This window comes from Cupressus sempervirens, chromosome 10 (genome assembly GCF_028749045.1).
Source record: "Cupressus sempervirens isolate cs-2001-9-10 chromosome 10, ASM2874904v1, whole genome shotgun sequence".
Classification (NCBI taxonomy): Eukaryota; Viridiplantae; Streptophyta; class Pinopsida; order Cupressales; family Cupressaceae; genus Cupressus; species Cupressus sempervirens.
In genome coordinates, this window is record NC_143127.1 from 800800509 (window position 1) to 800817445 (window position 16937).

The 16937-nt window shown below is 36.7% G+C and overlaps 1 protein-coding gene across 1 annotated transcript in view; it reads right to left on the bottom strand.

The window, feature by feature from the left end:
* LOC149536342 (GTP-binding protein-like protein) overlaps window positions 1-16428 on the bottom strand; it is a 49182-nt gene extending 32754 nt beyond the window's left edge. The window contains exons 1-7 of the mRNA XM_089807525.1: window positions 16051-16428; window positions 7178-7231; window positions 6863-7036; window positions 6577-6648; window positions 6422-6481; window positions 6225-6334; window positions 5496-5795 (exon numbers count right to left, since the gene is read on the bottom strand). Coding sequence (XP_089663651.1) covers window positions 5496-5795; window positions 6225-6334; window positions 6422-6481; window positions 6577-6648; window positions 6863-7036; window positions 7178-7231; window positions 16051-16092 — 812 coding nt within the window. The 5' untranslated portion in view covers window positions 16093-16428. The remainder of the gene's footprint in view (window positions 1-5495; window positions 5796-6224; window positions 6335-6421; window positions 6482-6576; window positions 6649-6862; window positions 7037-7177; window positions 7232-16050) is intronic.
* Between the last annotated feature and the right edge of the window lie 509 nt (window positions 16429-16937).

Below are 16937 nucleotides of genomic sequence, written 5' to 3' on the forward strand. Positions count from 1 at the left end.
GGCTCTAATTCAATCTACACTTCTGAGATTGATCCGACTAGTCTGGGACTTCAGCATACCTCAGATGATGCCCTTGGACCGGTCTCTTGTTACGATCACCACCTCCTCCAGCTCTGTGAGTCCTCTGGTTTATTGATTCTGAACAATCTATCCTCCTTCCCCGATTCTAACCTCTTTACCTGCTGGCCCCATTGCAGTGGTGCGAATGTTGTGGATTATGTCATCATCTCTTCCTCCTTCATTTCCTTCATTCACAGCTTCACCATTTCTCGTCTCCCCTTCGCTGACCATACTCTTCTTAGCATTGTTCTCTATGTTTCATCCCATTTTTCGCTTTTCCCCCAACCTCCTCGCATTTTGTCTAACACTGCACACACCCCTACTCGCTTCCACTAGCCTGAGTGAGATGGTGTGCTCTTTTTCTACCATCTTAAGAGACTTTTGACCCCTGCTAGCTTCAATAATTCGTATGCGGTCTCTGCCATGTTTGATTTACTTGCTCGTGCCATTTGGGTGTCTACTCTCCTTTTCATCCCTCACCGCTCTCCACGCTCTCTCAAGTCTAAGTGTCAGAATACATGTCCTATGAACCAATGGTTTGATGCTGATTGTAAAGCTTTCCATCGCTCTATTCGCTCCACTTTTGAGACTCACTCTCCTACTTTCACCCACCTGCATTTCTCTTACCTCCATTTTCTTCGCCACAAGAAACGTTCTTTTGCCTCTTCTCAGTGCAGATCCCTTTGCTCCATGCTTATTCACAATTCCCAAATGTTATGGCGCACCCTTTTCCCTCAGTGTCCCCCCCACCCTACATCCTTGACTTTATTCTCTGACCTCCCACACCATTACGCTTTATGACATTCCTGGACAGCCGTCTTTGCATTCCACTCCGCCTCCATACTACCATCTGTTCACCCCCTCCAGCATTTATAAGGCCATTAGATCCATGAGATGCAGTAGAGCGGTTGACAAGGATGGTTTTTAGGCCAAACTTTTCAAACTTGATGCCTCAGTCCTTGGATCCTACCTTCCTACACTCTTTAATAGGGTGGTCTGCATTGCGTTTCCTGAGTCCTAGTCGCGACGTGATTTACCCTATTCATAAGTCTGGGTCTGCTCCCGACCCTACCAACTACAGGGCCATCATGATTGGACATACATTTGCCAAAATTTATGCCACTACTCTGAACACTATGCTATCCAAAGAGCTTGACAAGAGAGGCTGTAGAGCAAGAGGTCAAGCCAGTTTTCAGGCGGACTACCAAACTATAGATCATATTTTCACGCTGCGGACCATTATTGAGAAGGCTAGGCACCGCCCTGAGAAAGTTTACTGTTGTTTTGTGGACTTCCACAAGGCTTTTGATTTTGTTCCTATGATGGCCCTATTTCAGAGACTTAGTAGATTGGGATCTCAGATATGTTGTTGACTGCTATTATGAGACTATACGAGAAGGCGATTGGATAATTCAGGACTCCCTTCGTTAGGAGGACTTTCTCTAACCATTGGGGTGAAGCAGGGCTGCCCCCTTTCTCCCACCCTGTTTGGGTTGTATATCGATGAGCTCGAGGAATCTCTTAAACTCCTCGCAACCTGGCGATGGGTGCTATTTGCCTCAGGTTTTGATCTCCATTCTCCTTTTTGTTGATGATGTGGTTCTTTTGGCCTCTTCTCCCGATAATTTACAAAAACTCCTTGATGGTTTGGCTTCTTTTTGTGATCAGTGCGAGCTCGTGGTCAATCTAGGTAAGACTCAAGTTATGATCTTGAATTGCTAAAAGATCTCTCATCTTCATTTCTTCTTTCAGGGGCAAGAGGTTGAGATTACTTCTTCATACATGTATCTCGTGGTGAAGTTCTGGGGACCCCGCTTCAACTTGAGACCAGTTGTTCAGTCCAGAGTCAATAAGGGCATGGGTTCTTTGGCCATGCTTGAAAGGCAATGCTTCAGACACCATTTTCAAGACATTTCCTCCAAGCTGTCCCTCTTGGACTCCTTGGTTCAACCAATTGTTCTTTATGGCTCGATGGTTTGGGGACTTTCTCTTCTTCTATCAGATTGGGCCTCTATAGAGCGTGTTCAAACATTGTTTTTACAGCGTATCATTAGATGTCATAGGCACACCCTCCACAACATTATCTTGGCCGAGTTTGGAGCTCATCCTTTCAAATTGGCGGCCATTTTTTACTTGCTCTGGTTTCTTCATCAACTTCGGGGTTTTGTGGATTCGACTGTCGATCAACATAGATACTCTTATCTAGCATATTGTTCTTCTGTTACAGTTGTGCGATCCGATCCTAGCACCAAATCTTGCTGTCGGTATGCCCAGGCCACTTCTCTATTGAGTTCGATTGGGATTGAAATAAATCGTCTTCCTCCTTCCCAGTTTTCACTAGATGCTCCTGCTCACCTCCTTCCCTCGCGAAAGGAGTTAAATAAGCATGTCAGGCAAGATAACTATAGACAGTATATTATCATTACCTGGCGTAATCCTCCAAGTGTATTACGTCCGAAGATGGCCTTTTATGCTGAGCATCTTCTTGAGATTCAGAACGATATTATTATCCATCCTGCTTACCTTTATAGGCTTTGGAGTCACGCCCTGCGTTTCTCTTTGGGCTCCTTCAGAGTTGGCTCCCACCGACTTCGGGTCCAAACCGATCACCATATGGATAGAAATGACCGGATCTGTCAGCTGTGTACTTTGGAGGAGGTTGAGTCTGAGACTCACTTTATATTTCGTTATCCTATCTATTATGAGATCAAATGGAGATTTTACTATGTATTCAGAAATTGCTTTTCTATTTCAGCATTCTTCAGCTACATTGACCAGTGATGCCTTACACTTTACCTCTAGGAGAGCACCCAGCTCCGTGAGCATACCCTGCAGCCACTCATACCTCAATGCCATATCTCAGATCAGCTCATCATCGATTTTTTCTCCCCCCTGTCTCCTCCACAGGGTGCGAAAAGGCCATCCAGCATCACTCACTCCAGATCGGTGAGACATTGCACCAATCTTTCCAAACAGTGGCACTCCAACGATTCTCGGCACCAATCTAAGACTCTGGATCGTCCATGGTTATACCCTTCTGTGACCGATTTCTTTGTAACAAGGAAGGATCCCTAGTCCTTACCTTGGTTTTCCTGGTTTCATTTCTTGTTCTGTTTCTTTTTGAACACCGTTTGGTGCTCCTACTTTGGTCGGCTCTTTTGTTTGTATGCTCAGTCCCATAAACCCTTGTGGTTTCTTGTTGGACATTAATATTATTATCTTATCTACAATCATTTATACTGTGAAAACTGTAACCTTCATTATAAACTATGATCTCCATTATATGAACTGCGATCTCCTACATATAAACTGCGATCTCTTTTTCAATTTCAATGTTTTGTAACTCCTCTTCAATAATAATGTTTTACAGTGATCTGAAGCTCTCTTTTTTGTGTTCCCCACTATACTTCTCTAATCATCTTCTGCCTTGTCCTCTTATCCGCAGACTACTTAAGGGTTGACTTTTATTAATACACATACCTATTATCAATTGTTCACAGTGTCTATAAGTATTACTAAAGTTTTCTATATTTTTCTTCATTTTCATCCAATTCTATATTCTTCCTTATTTTGTAGTCTGGCTCTGATACCATGTTTATTTCTAGGATTGCTGCAAATGTACTAATAATGCCATTGTATTGATTGTGTTCCAAATGCAAATGAAGTCTTATAAATATGAGAGGAGGAGACATGTCTCATGAAGAGACGTGTCTCTATGTTTAATCATCACTAGTTAATATATTAATATAATAGTAATATAAATAACCATATATGTAATATATTAATATATTATTATATAATAATATATATATAAGATATTTATCTTAAAGATGATTTACCATCAACAAGGTATCTCGTGTTAAAATCAATCCGACAGAAGCTACAACCTTAACATTTCCAACCTTAGGCGTCTGATGCAAAAGCATCTTGGGTTTCTTTGCAATCCTATATCTTGGTAGCTTGGGTGTGCTCGGTTGCCTTTCGATTTGGTTTGCTCGGCGTCTTCTTGGCGTGCTCAGTGGATTGTTTAGTCACAAAGTTGCCCGGTTGCTGTTTTCACCGAGGTAAGTTGGCTTGGCGTCTTTTATTCATGGATGTTGTTGCTCGGTTTCTTCTTTCACCGAGTCCTTCTATGTTTGTCTTTCTTTCTAGATCGACTATGTATATAATTTAGGTCATCATTAAACAAAGGGATATTTCATTGAGAAGCATGTGGAGCTATTTTGGGTCGTTGCTTTCTCCTATGTGGGATCTAGAAGGTTCTTTGAGCCATTTTATCTAGTATAAATAGGGAGTCATGTTGTAGCTCTAGGCAGTTGGTAGAAGATAGAGAGTCAGAGTTTGGAGTCTGGAGGTCGTGGATCTCGCATACATGAGGACAAATCTGTAAAGATATTCATTTTGTAATGGTCATAACCAGTAAGGCCTCATAGCCAGGCATGTACCAAGTTTTTCAATGAATATAAATATCAGATCTGCATCGTGTTCTCTCCTCCCATTGTGTTTGATCCTTTGATTATGACGGCAAAAGATGGAAGGATCAGAAAGCAATGTGAAATCTATTTAAGGAGGAGACCTACATGTCCTTAGATACAGAAACTTGAAGAAACTCACTTGCAGTTGTGAAATCTGCAATGCATTCAGTCTGAAGAAGGTTTGTGGCATCGGAATAAACATCAACAAGGACCTAGAGTACAGTATGACCATTTAATATGGCCCTACTCTTATAACGGATTCACTGTTTTTGGTCAGGCGAGGGATATAAAAGTTCCAAGACAAAAGAATTATTTCAGAATCTATATAATTAGTTTTACTTGTTTACAATTTAGCTGGTATCTTAGGGTTCATCCCATAGTGTGATGGTTAAGTGGCGTTGTGGCCACCAATGTCCCATTGAGCCATTGTGATCAAAGGCACATGGCTCGCTGATCCAATGTGCTCGGAGGGTTTAGCCTCAGCATTGATGTTTTTACAGTCGGTCCTGTCAGAAGATTTGCAGGCATTCATGCATGTGCTCCATACTCTTGCTGGCCTGACGTGCTTGCAGGTGTGGATTGTTGGTTGTTCATGCCAAAGAAACCATGAAACTGATCAAAATTAAAATATCTGGTAGGTTGGTTTATAATTTACCTTGTATGTTGGTTTGTAGTTGAGCTAATTCATTCAGGTACTTCACATTAAATGTACATGATTGCATACAGACAAAATGTAGAAAATATACAAAAGAAAACAGTTTTCAGTTTTGATTGAACAAACATATAAAAACAAAACTTATTTGACTAACATTATCAATTGCTTGAAAATGCAATCTGAATACCAGCACCTTTAAAACAAGGTAGCCTGTTATGATGAAATAGCTCAATTGCAATGAATAACATCACAGCATTATAATTTAGAGTGTAAAGTTGTAAATATTAAATATAATTTAGAATTACCTGACTGGACAGTAGTGTGGAAGCTTGTCCAAGATCTCCAATTCCTCAAGAGTAATTTGGTCAACCTTGTTGATCACATAAATGCAAGGCATATATATACGACTACCTTCAATCACATCTATAAGGTCATCTGCAGTGGCATCATAGCGAAGAGATATATCAGCATTGTGAATCCTGTATTCTCCACAGATGGCCTTAACAGTTTCAAGGTCCAAGTTTGTATTGGCTGAAGTAGATGTGAAGTTTATTCCACCCTTGTCCTTCTTCCTAAATGTCAGATTAGGAGGTTCCTTGTTTAGTCTGCAAGATAAAATATCTTTCTGGTTAGCAGCCTACCATATAACTTCCTGTCAAGATCCAAAATGTCTGAGCAAACATTTCATTTATGTACCATATTTGTTCTATAGTGTAAAGCAGAGTCAGTTACCAATCAAATCAAAGCATAACAAACAAATACAAAATTGTGATTGTTTGTTAAGGCACTTACAGCTCGCCAGGATACAACATCACTGAATATTATTTAGTTAAATTCAAATGCAATCTTTTAGTGTCATGAAGCGTGAGACTGAGGGTCTGTTTTGTTGTTTACTGTGTTATTTTGAATGTTGCAAAACCATGCAGCTGGTTGGAAATGCATATTTGATATTAATAATACACTTGGAAAAATAAGTATCAAAATATAGATGAGAAATCTCAAAATGCGAAATGAGAAGTCAGCACAGTATTGACCTTATTCCAAAACCTTCAAGCTCCTTTTCTATCAGGCGTTTGTGAGTAATTGGCTTAATAGCATCAAGCACTATTAAAATGCAATTGCATGTTCGAGCAGTACTGATCACCTATGAAAAAAACAAGTTTAAATAAGCAGTAAATATAACTTAAAAAGTTAGGATCAGAGCCTCATTATTGACTATAGGACTTCTTGCCTGCCTTCCTCTTCCTTTTCCATCTTTTGCACCTTCAATAATCCCTGGAAGATCGAGTAACTACGGTATACAAAACCAATCAGAGCTATTTCATTTTTTAGTATATTGCATAGCTAGAAGACAATAATCATTAAATAATAACAGGTAAATTTGACCTGAATCCTTGCACCTCGATAGCGAATGACACCAGGAATGCATGTAAGAGTGGTGAACTCATATGATGCCACCTGATACAAATTCAAGAAGTAGATTAGTTTCAAATTAAGAGAAAGAAATCCAAATTCTACAATTGAGTTCTCATTTCAATAATCTGGAACACTTCAGTAGCCATATATTTCATCACTAGGAACCTGCAGAATAACAGCGTCCAACAGTCATGCTTATTTTTACAACTAAAGTAAATAGGAAGATCCAAAATGTTGTTGAAGCATTTGAGAATACCTCAGAAAATGTACCCGTCAACTTATTAAGAAGGGTTGACTTTCCAACAGATGGAAAGCCAACAAGGCCAACTCGAGCATCCCCACTTTTAGTAACATCAAAACCTTCACCGGCGCCTCCCCCACCTTTTGTTGGAGGAGCAAGAATTTCTCTTCGTAATTTGGCAAGTTTGGCCTGTTGTAAGAATGCATCTCATTATAGAACGACAAAAATGTAATGCAAAATGCACTTTATATTTGAATTCTTGGTTGCACAATTAAAAATAGCTGATAACAAAAAACATTGAGCTTTAATGAAGCATAACTTGGTGATTACCTTTAGCAATCCCAAATGATGGGCTGTGGCTTTATTTTTTTGAGTTCTTGCCATCTGCAGCAGCAAACATAAGGATCAGATTTTCTGTGTGATGATTTCCCACAATCCCCAACTAAAGCAATCACAGTTACTACATTTGATATTTTAAATTGTTCCAACTTGTGTGGAAGGTTTGCCAAAGTCCAAACTTGATTTGATTCAAGAATGCTGAAATAATTTTTACCAGAATCATTCGCATGGACTGTGAAATTTTTATTACTCTTGAAATTCAAAATCATCAACTACTTCACAGTATATAGGAAAAGATACTTGGGAGACAGGGGGTAACAAGGTAAGTAGGTACCTTCTAAATTGTAAAAACTTGCAAAATCAAACTCTGCTACAAGATTTTACATCTAACTTATCAGTAGCAACAGTAAAACCCATGATAGGATCACAAAAACTAAAAGTGAAGACTAATAGGCAATGAAACTAGGAAACTTTACTGCACAATATGATAATTCCTATAGAAATTGCAGGAACTGTGGTGCAGAGGCAGGGCTCACCTTCAACAATTTGTAAACACTCTTACAAACTCAACACGAGTGCTAATATCACCAAGTTCACCTTCAAAGCAGACTTTCAAGCAAATCAACATCTCAAATGAACAAGGATTCATCAAGTGGCTCCCATACAACAATCCTTACTAACCCTCACAAACTCCAAACTTCTCTTCATAATGACAACTTGCCCTATAGGCTGCAAACAACAATAAAGGTTTCAATGCTTCTCAAGACTTGGCTCTAGAGACACCTTGTAGGCACCCAAACACAACATTTCAACACCTTAGCAGCCCTCAAGAACACAGATTTCCTTGCTTCATAAAATCAGTCCTAAATCTCTACTAGCCCTGTCCAGAGACAGGACTGAACATATCTTTGTGCATGAAGCAATCCCACTAACTAAGAGCAGTTTAAGATACCCTTTTTGAAGACTAAAAATATACGCAATCTGATCATATAACTTCTTTGGAACACTTAGCTCATATTCTGACTGATTTTTCTTACTCTAGACCTCATTAAACCACATTGTAATGTCCCCTATTGGGACATTAATTTATCCTATATTACCAAATTAGGGTTTGATTTGTAATGTCCCTGATAGGAATAGTCATTCGTTCTATTAGATTTAAGCTATCTGATCAAATTATAATCATTCATGCTTATCTTATTACTATTCCAGCTCAATAACAGAAGGAGTAGGTGTTATCTACGATGCCTAGATAGCAACTGCAATGGGCTCTTTCAAAGTCTACAGATCCAAGCCCTTAGCCTATCTTGGGACTATATCCGCTTGTTTGGATTTATACAAGCCCCACCTTAATAGCACTTTAGTCTTTGTCCAATGGGTTTACCTTGGTTGAAGCAATGAGTTCTCATTGCGAGGAACTTGGTTCAAATCCCAAGAGGGGCATCTTTGTGGAATTCTAAGTTGCGACTCTTGGTCTTTCATTCGTTGTATTTGTCTCATTGATAACAAAAAACATTGAGAGATAGGTCTGTTCTCTCTCTCTCTCTCTCTCTCTCTCTCTCTCTCTCACACACACACACACACACACACTCACTCACACAGTAGAGAGAGAGAGAGAGAGAGAGAGAGATTTTAAATACATCTATTATAAACATATGAATGTATAATTCTGAGTTTCTTATTATTTCTGTAAATGTAAGACCATATAGAGATCCCTCACTAATAACAGAATTTAGATATCAGCAATCAGAATTTCTTGTCAATTGCTTGCCAGCTATGCGTCTGATTTGCCAAAAAGCCAACATCCATTGTTGATTTGTATTTGTTTGTATTCCTTCTGAATACCAAATAAATAATATTTTTTGTTCCTTTATGATGAGTAATAATTGTATTTATAATCTATTATTCTTCCATAGAATAGCAGATATGCTATATATTAAATAAGAAATGTGATAGAATGAGATCAATTCTCATTTTATATCGCGTCAATAAAAGGTTACATCCAATTGTTTTGAGAGACGCATCCCTCCGATACTCACCTCACTCAGATACATCACACCTCTTTGTAGTTAATGGTGATTAGTAATCTTTGACTAGGCAGCTTTATACAAGAAGGCAGGTATGTCAACAAATCACTTTTTTAATGGTAATTAATGTGATCACTACTCACTCAGAACGTTAATTGTGCCACTCAATGTTGATTCATAGTTAACTAAATCAGTTGATTGGATTTCTCTTCATCATTCTTCCAAATCAAGTGCGAGATTCTCTAATTGCATATCTTTGTTATTGTCGTAGTTGAAAATGTATTACTGAATATGTTGCTTGAAATGCATAGGCCACATAGTTATTTTTTAGGGTACTTAGCCTATAGACAAAATGCAATTGCGATTATCAGCATAGCCAATATTATTGTGTATAATGTTACTCCAATTATCTTTAGCCATGTTGCATGGTAATCTGTTTCTATGGTACTGTAATGGTTATGTTTAAGAGACTGTGACTATTGATTCTTAGGTTGCATATCTTTATAGAATCCTCCCTTGTGAGATATTGATAGACTCCTCGGCAATATCATTATACTCTGCACGTGACGTGAGCATATTGCTATCCTTTAGGGATGTCAAGCTTTTATCAGCAACCTCCCATGCCTTATGATGCAATTCTGATAAACACATCATCACAGAACTGTTGACGTGGTGCACTCATAAGGTTCTCTGATCCTCATTACTTATGTCTATATTGAAATATTAATTGTTGTTATTAGGTCATTGCCTTAAGAAATTACCCCTATTTGTAATCGTATTGTTCCTCTTATTTGTCTTATGTGTTATCAATGGTTCTATATGCATATGCAGTCATGTTACCATAGTTTATATATTGCTAATATTTATTTCTTTTAAATAATGGTAATTGCTCAATATATTTGTTTAATATTTGCTATTTATTTATATTTCAATTATTATGATTTCATATTAATTTTACTATTAGAGGGATATTACACACTTTTACAAAGAAACCACTCACAGAACCTTCCCTCAAACACCAAATTTGGCTCAGATCTTCTCCATAGGTCTCCAGTGACCAAAATCGAAAAGTTTCAGGGACTGAAACACCCATTACTACACCAAATTAGAAAACCCCCACTTTAGGCCCATTCTAGGAGGGTTTGTTGGAAAACTTTATACAAGGCGTTATCTCCTCTGGCTACTGATCCAAACGTCTTGGAAATGTTTGCACATCATCTCTAAACCCTCTTACTCAATCTGATCCAAGTCACACATCAATCAAGACCCAAAAATCGGACTTTTTTACTGCTTTTACCAAGCTGAAATACAAAGTAACAGCGCCAGAGCATCATAGAAATCCATCCAAAATTTGTGATTAAAATTTAATTCTTGGGCATATGAATGTATACCTTGAAACAAATCATTTCACTCATTTATAGCCATCCACCGTAGAAAATGAAAGCTGTGCAATTTTTTCTTATTCACTGTTTATTCTTGCCAGTTTCAGACCCGTTTTGAAAGAATTTGCCATAACTTGCTTGAAACTCCAGCAAAACCAATAGGACAGAATATATTTGGAGCTAATTCATAATGCTAAATGTTCCAATGATTTTTAGATCGTTAAAACTCCATACAGGGCTGTGGAAAATGCTGTAACAACAAAGAAAACAGTAATTTCTGGAAACAGTGAATATTTTTGTTGATTTTCTTTTTGTACAATGCTGTCGATGCGGCCACACCCCTTCAACACGACCATTCAAGGCCCTATATAGCTGTATACTTCTTTCCCAACTGTTACAACTAACTTTCAAGCTTCATGACTGTTGGGATTTCCCACTTTTACAATTTCTCGCAAGTTTGCAATTTGCAACATAACAATTCTTTTAACAGCTTTGGCATTTTTTACAAAACTTGTTAAAAGGGCTTATCCAAGACTCTTACGACTTGAAACCATTACAAGCATGTTTAAAAAGACCTAATAGACCCTAATTCATGTTATTGTTCTGGTGGCTGAAGAAGAAATCATTCATGCCTGCGTTGATCCTTCAGTGTTCTCTATCTGTCTCAGGATGTATGTTCGGCACTGGTCTATGCTCTTCTTTCTGAAGTTCGATCACTGGTGATGTTGATCTTCTACAGTACTGTCTATTCCTATGCGTTGTTTTTCAATCTTTGGTTATGTACCATTGGGAGCTGTTTAACTTTTCCAGCAGAGATGCTATCGTGGCTGTGAATTCCATTCATTGTTCTTTATTTGACAGACTGCTTTCTGCTGAAGATGAATCAGTGTCTTTACTTAACCGTCATCATCCAGCTAGTAATGTCTAGGTTTTGATTGAACAACAGCTTTCTCCTTTATTGTCATTCATTATTTCATATGGCAGGTCCATTCAAAGTTAGTGTGTGTGTGACGGTTGTCAAGGATCATTTATTTCATAACTGCCGATGGGTGTTTAATGTTCCCCAAGTGGTGATATTTTGTCTGCCAATGGTTCATTGCTTTGTAACAGTGATTCACTCTTGCATTCCCTGGAAGAAATCTATTTGGGTCTCTAGTTGTATGCATTGAATAAAAGAGTTTTTCAGTGTAGGGATTTTTCTCAGATTTATCAGAGATCTTAGCATGGGAGGTTCTTTTTGTATTTGTATGTCTGAAGCATAGATTCCAGAATCACCACAATTCAGGCAATTTTACAAATTGATTCAACCTTGCCAAGTTTTGGTGACTCGGTAACTCAGATCAGCGATTAATCACCAGAAATCGGCTAACTCAGTGATTCAAGTGATTCAAGCAAAAATCCCCATAAATCAATGCCATGAATCGGGATTCTAAAAATACATATTACCAAAATCACAATTCATTTCACCCACATTGGGAAGCAAGATTAAAATGACATGTGCAGACAGTATTTTACCATGAATTTGTTACTATATAATCATCAGATGTGAATCAGAACAGTTAGATTTCATACAAATTAGGTAAATTTAATCACAAGACTTGTCAACTGAGATCAACCTACAAACATTAATTTCTACAAAGACAGAGAATGAACAACAATGCACACAGTTACCAGTGGTTAACAGTTATCCTTACTGAATTATGGATCCTCACCACCAACAACTACTATAAATGTCTTTTAATATTCAGACAGAAAAAATTAAGAAAATTTGAGGGCAAGATTTTAAAAGAGAATTCAGGAAAATTCTCTCAATCTTCTAAGCATTTTAAACAAAAACCTCTATTTAAGTCATGAGAACTAGGTGAATATTATTTGAAATTTTGGATTCATATAAAATGAGCTATAATTAAACCAGAGCATTGAATAGAGTATGCTAAAAAGGCAAGTAACAAATTAAAGCAACATGAGAATCAGCAGCATATGCAACAACATTGGCAGCATTCTGAATGACTACACTTATCAGTTTATGTATGTAATGAATTTATCATTTATGTTCCTTGTTTAAGTATGCTAACTTCTATTTGATGATGTTATAGTGTGTTTAAGTTATAATCAATAAAAGGTGCATGAAATAAGTTTTAAATCATTTAAAACTCTAAATTTCAAGGGGGGTTTTCACTTTGTCAATTTGTAGCCGATTCATAGCAAATAGCCAATTCACGAGTCGAGTCAGCCTTGCCGATTCCAATCCGATTCTGCATTTTGGTTCTTTGATCTGAAGCATATTTTTCCTTAAGTATGTCTTATATGCTTCAGAGTAGTATGGTCATTGTATATTTGATCAGTGTATGATCGATATATATTTTTAAGACATGCTTATTGTGAGAAGTATCTGTGAGATACTTGTAGATTTGTATATTCTGCATTTCCATAGCAAAGGTGATAAAACTGTGTACGAAGCTTATTGATTGACTGTTAAGAGTCATCAATCATAAGCATGAGAACACTAATTGTTTTGATCATACACTAAAGGATCTATTTTTGTGACGCTGGCTTTTTCAGCCTGATGTGGAGGGTTTTCCCTGGATAATTTTTATGTCATCTGCTTTTTGTTTCTGTTTATTGCTTTCTGGTTCAAAACTTAACAATGCAATGATATAATTCCATTGGACACATATTGACAACAGTTTGCCTCCTCATGACAATATTGACAATTTTCTAACAGCTTTACATCATGGACCTCCCTTAAAGGGTTCCCAATTACATAAATTGACTACAAAACATCACAAAGTGGTTCATACGACCTTATTCTGACCTTGAAGATGAACCAAAACATACAAGACATCGATTTGTTTAAGCATGTAGCTGTGATAGAGACATTTTAGTTATGATTGCCTTCAGTCAAGTTCACAGTGTTCTTCTGTGTGTGCTTTGCTCCATTCCTTCTGCCAAGACAAGGAAATGTTAGACCTCTCATGTGATCATTTATCTCTTCTTTTACATTTGGATATGCAGTGTATATGTAACTTCATGCTCTCTTGGCTTCGTGCGTATATATCTATGTTTCATTCCCATCATCATCATGACTCCTCTTTGTGGCGTCAGTTTTTATATTTATCGATTTATTATCTGTTATTAATTGCCATGTCACCATTTTGGATCCTTGCTGGCACCATGCCTGAGTCACCTTCATGCTGGGGGATTTTATGTTGGAGATTTTTTGTGTAGTTATTTTGCAAGTGCTGTTGATATGCTGGCTTCTTTGAGTCGACGATTACAAGAGTAATCGTCAGTTCTTCCTTTATGGTGGTCACTGCTCTTTACAGTGGTATTGATTCTTCTTTGATGTTGCAATGTAGATGAAAACTGCCGTCTCTTAGTTTTCTGGAGTTCTGGTGTGCAGCGATCTATCTTAAGAGGAATTATCATTTGATGTAGCTGATTGTCTTATAATTCTTTGGGTAATTCCTGCAATAAATATTATGCTCAGAAATAACTACCATCAGTTTAATGGTTGTGTAAGCATCCTTCTATTTGATACATTTTATATGTTGTTCTGAATTTATATATCAGAGGTTGGGAAATTTGACACATAAGATATAACTTGCTAATTAATGATGATTAAGAGAGGATTTCAATCATAAGAATCATTTTTTGTAATTGGCATTGAATCTGAATAAAGGCATCATCAAATTTTGTGGGCTGGGTTGATTCCCTCGGTGAGGAAGGCTTTTCCAGGATGATTCCTTGTGTTATCTGTTGATTTTAAATTACTGCATTTCATCTTGTTGCTATTGTGTTTCTGGTTCAAAATTTAACATAATTTGCCTCATGGAGGCATGAAGATTGTCAAATAATGTTTGGAAATGATATTTACAATACTAATTGTATAATAAAGAAATGTTCTGCAAGCTGATTTCTAACAAAGGAAACTTCAGGAAACTTCTGCATGCCACTAGAAACATCTCTGAAATTGTTGAAATAAGAATCTATCCCTTCTCTATTATTTTGCAGAGGTTTATGGGATGGAAAAAAGGAGGGTCACTAATCTGAAAATGTGTTTCCAACCTACAAGAATTAGCATTCACTATTCAGAATAAAAGTCTTCTGAGTGATTCCTTTTATTTTTACCCCAGTCCCCAAGAATCCCCATCTTCAGGTGAATGTGCATTTTTAGTTTTTGCTTTTTTTAGTTAAATTTTTGTGGGGTCCAAGATCCTGTCTAGGCCATTTGGCTGATTGAAAATCCAATAGCAATGTAAATTCAAACAAAATACGCAGTCGTTGACAATGTAGTACACTGTAAAACTGGTGACCACTGGGGGTGGTGTGCGGGGTGGAGCCAATCTAAAATTCCATAACAAACTGCATTGAATTGTTCAATATTGATATGTAGTGAAGAAGCAAAATAACCTCTGGGAATATATATATATATATATATATATATATATATATAAAATTCCTTGTTACTGTTGAAGATTAAAGTGGCATAAATTCAGGTTTAGAAATTTTGATATATTGACAGAATGAAACCAACAGCAGCAGCAAATTATGTCTACAGAGCTGGAAATTTAATTTTGCCCTGCTGACGACTGGACCAGCTGAAAATTGGAAATTTGATTTTCGTAACATTGACAGAACAAAACCGCCAACATCACCAGAATATGTCGACAAATCTGGACTGTAGACATCATATGCTTAGCACTATTAGAATGAACTGATCAATAAACATCATATAATTCGCACCATCAGAATGAACTGATCAGAGATCAATAAACATCATACACTGTGCAGTAAACAGCATATACTGTGCAGTAAACATCATATAATTCGCACCATCAGAATGAACTGATCAGAGATCAATAAACATCATATACTTTGCAGTGTTGCACCGTCAGAATGAAATGATCAATGAGAGGATTAAGTTTTGATTTTTAAAAATATGTCTACATGATTGTTCTCCATTAGGGTGTAGAAAGAAAAAACCAGAACAAGTCTTCTGAGACGATCTAAAACTCGATAAACGCAGGTCGTTCAAGAAGCTCTTCTATAATTGCATAGAGCATGGAAGCTTAGCGAATCTAATTTGACACCAGATACTGAACCTAATTGTCATTCATCAACAACTGCGCCTTACCATGCGCTAGAAAGTTTGTTTGTTTTTTTGTCAAAGCCGGGTTCCAAACTTTATTTGCAACACTGGATAAAATCTACTAACACATAAAGACAACAAGGGTTAAGGTTAGGGTTTTGAAGGTTCAAGCAAACTGTGATATACTTCAAAGTTCTCTAAAATTCCGAATTGAGATAAACAAACCATGATACGAACGATCAAACTTTGATTTAAAGAAATCAGAAAAAGGAATTCAAATATTTTTTGGAGGCCAAAAATCAGAGCTCAGATGATTCCCAAAAACCCAGAGTCATAATGTCCTTCAGTAACGAAAATGTGTACCTCATCTTCGATATCTTTGATTTTCTGCATTACAGTCGACATGGCTGCAGCGAATTGAGCTCACGGTCTTGAGTTGTGATAAATGGTTTTGAGGGGGTTTGGAAAATGTATTTTGCTTCTGTAGTTTCAGGGTAATACAGCACTCGAGAAGGAAATGCGTGAAGTTTTGGGAAGAACTTGTTCCTCGTGTGTTGAATAATCTTTCGCTAATTGAATAATGCAATTGCTTAGTGAAACAAAATCAATAAATGTTAAATTAAATTAGATGTATGATGCACAGGTCATATGAACTCACGGGATGATCTGTATCCCCCGGCTCTTTCACTAATTGAATAAATACAATTGCTTAGTGAAAATTAAATTAGATGTATGATGGACAGAGGTCGTATGAACTCGCCTTGATCTATATCCCCCGGCCTTTTTTTTTTTTGAATATGTATCTTTAAAAATTAAACTAGTTTATTTAGTTTAGAATTTGATGATTAAAATGCATTATAATGTATTTTTAGGTGTTCATTTATTAATATAAGTACTTGTTGTTGTAGGCATATTATCACTATTTGTTATTCAGTAATTAAAATACTTTCTTCAATCAATTGAAATTAATTATTTTTTTTAAAAACATATAATTAAAATTTTATATAGTATAAATGAAGGCAATTTTTGCATGATGTTGATTGTCCTAATTGAAATTACATTATGCTTGATGGTTAGATGCACACTTATCTTATGATAAGATATGTCTAAACAAGTAAAATATCTTTTAGATTCTATTTGTGGTAAATTCAAAAAAATATCATAGTCAATATATATATATAACAATTTTAAACTTGATCTACTATGATTAAAAAATAATAATAAATCTTTAAATACAATTTCAAAATATT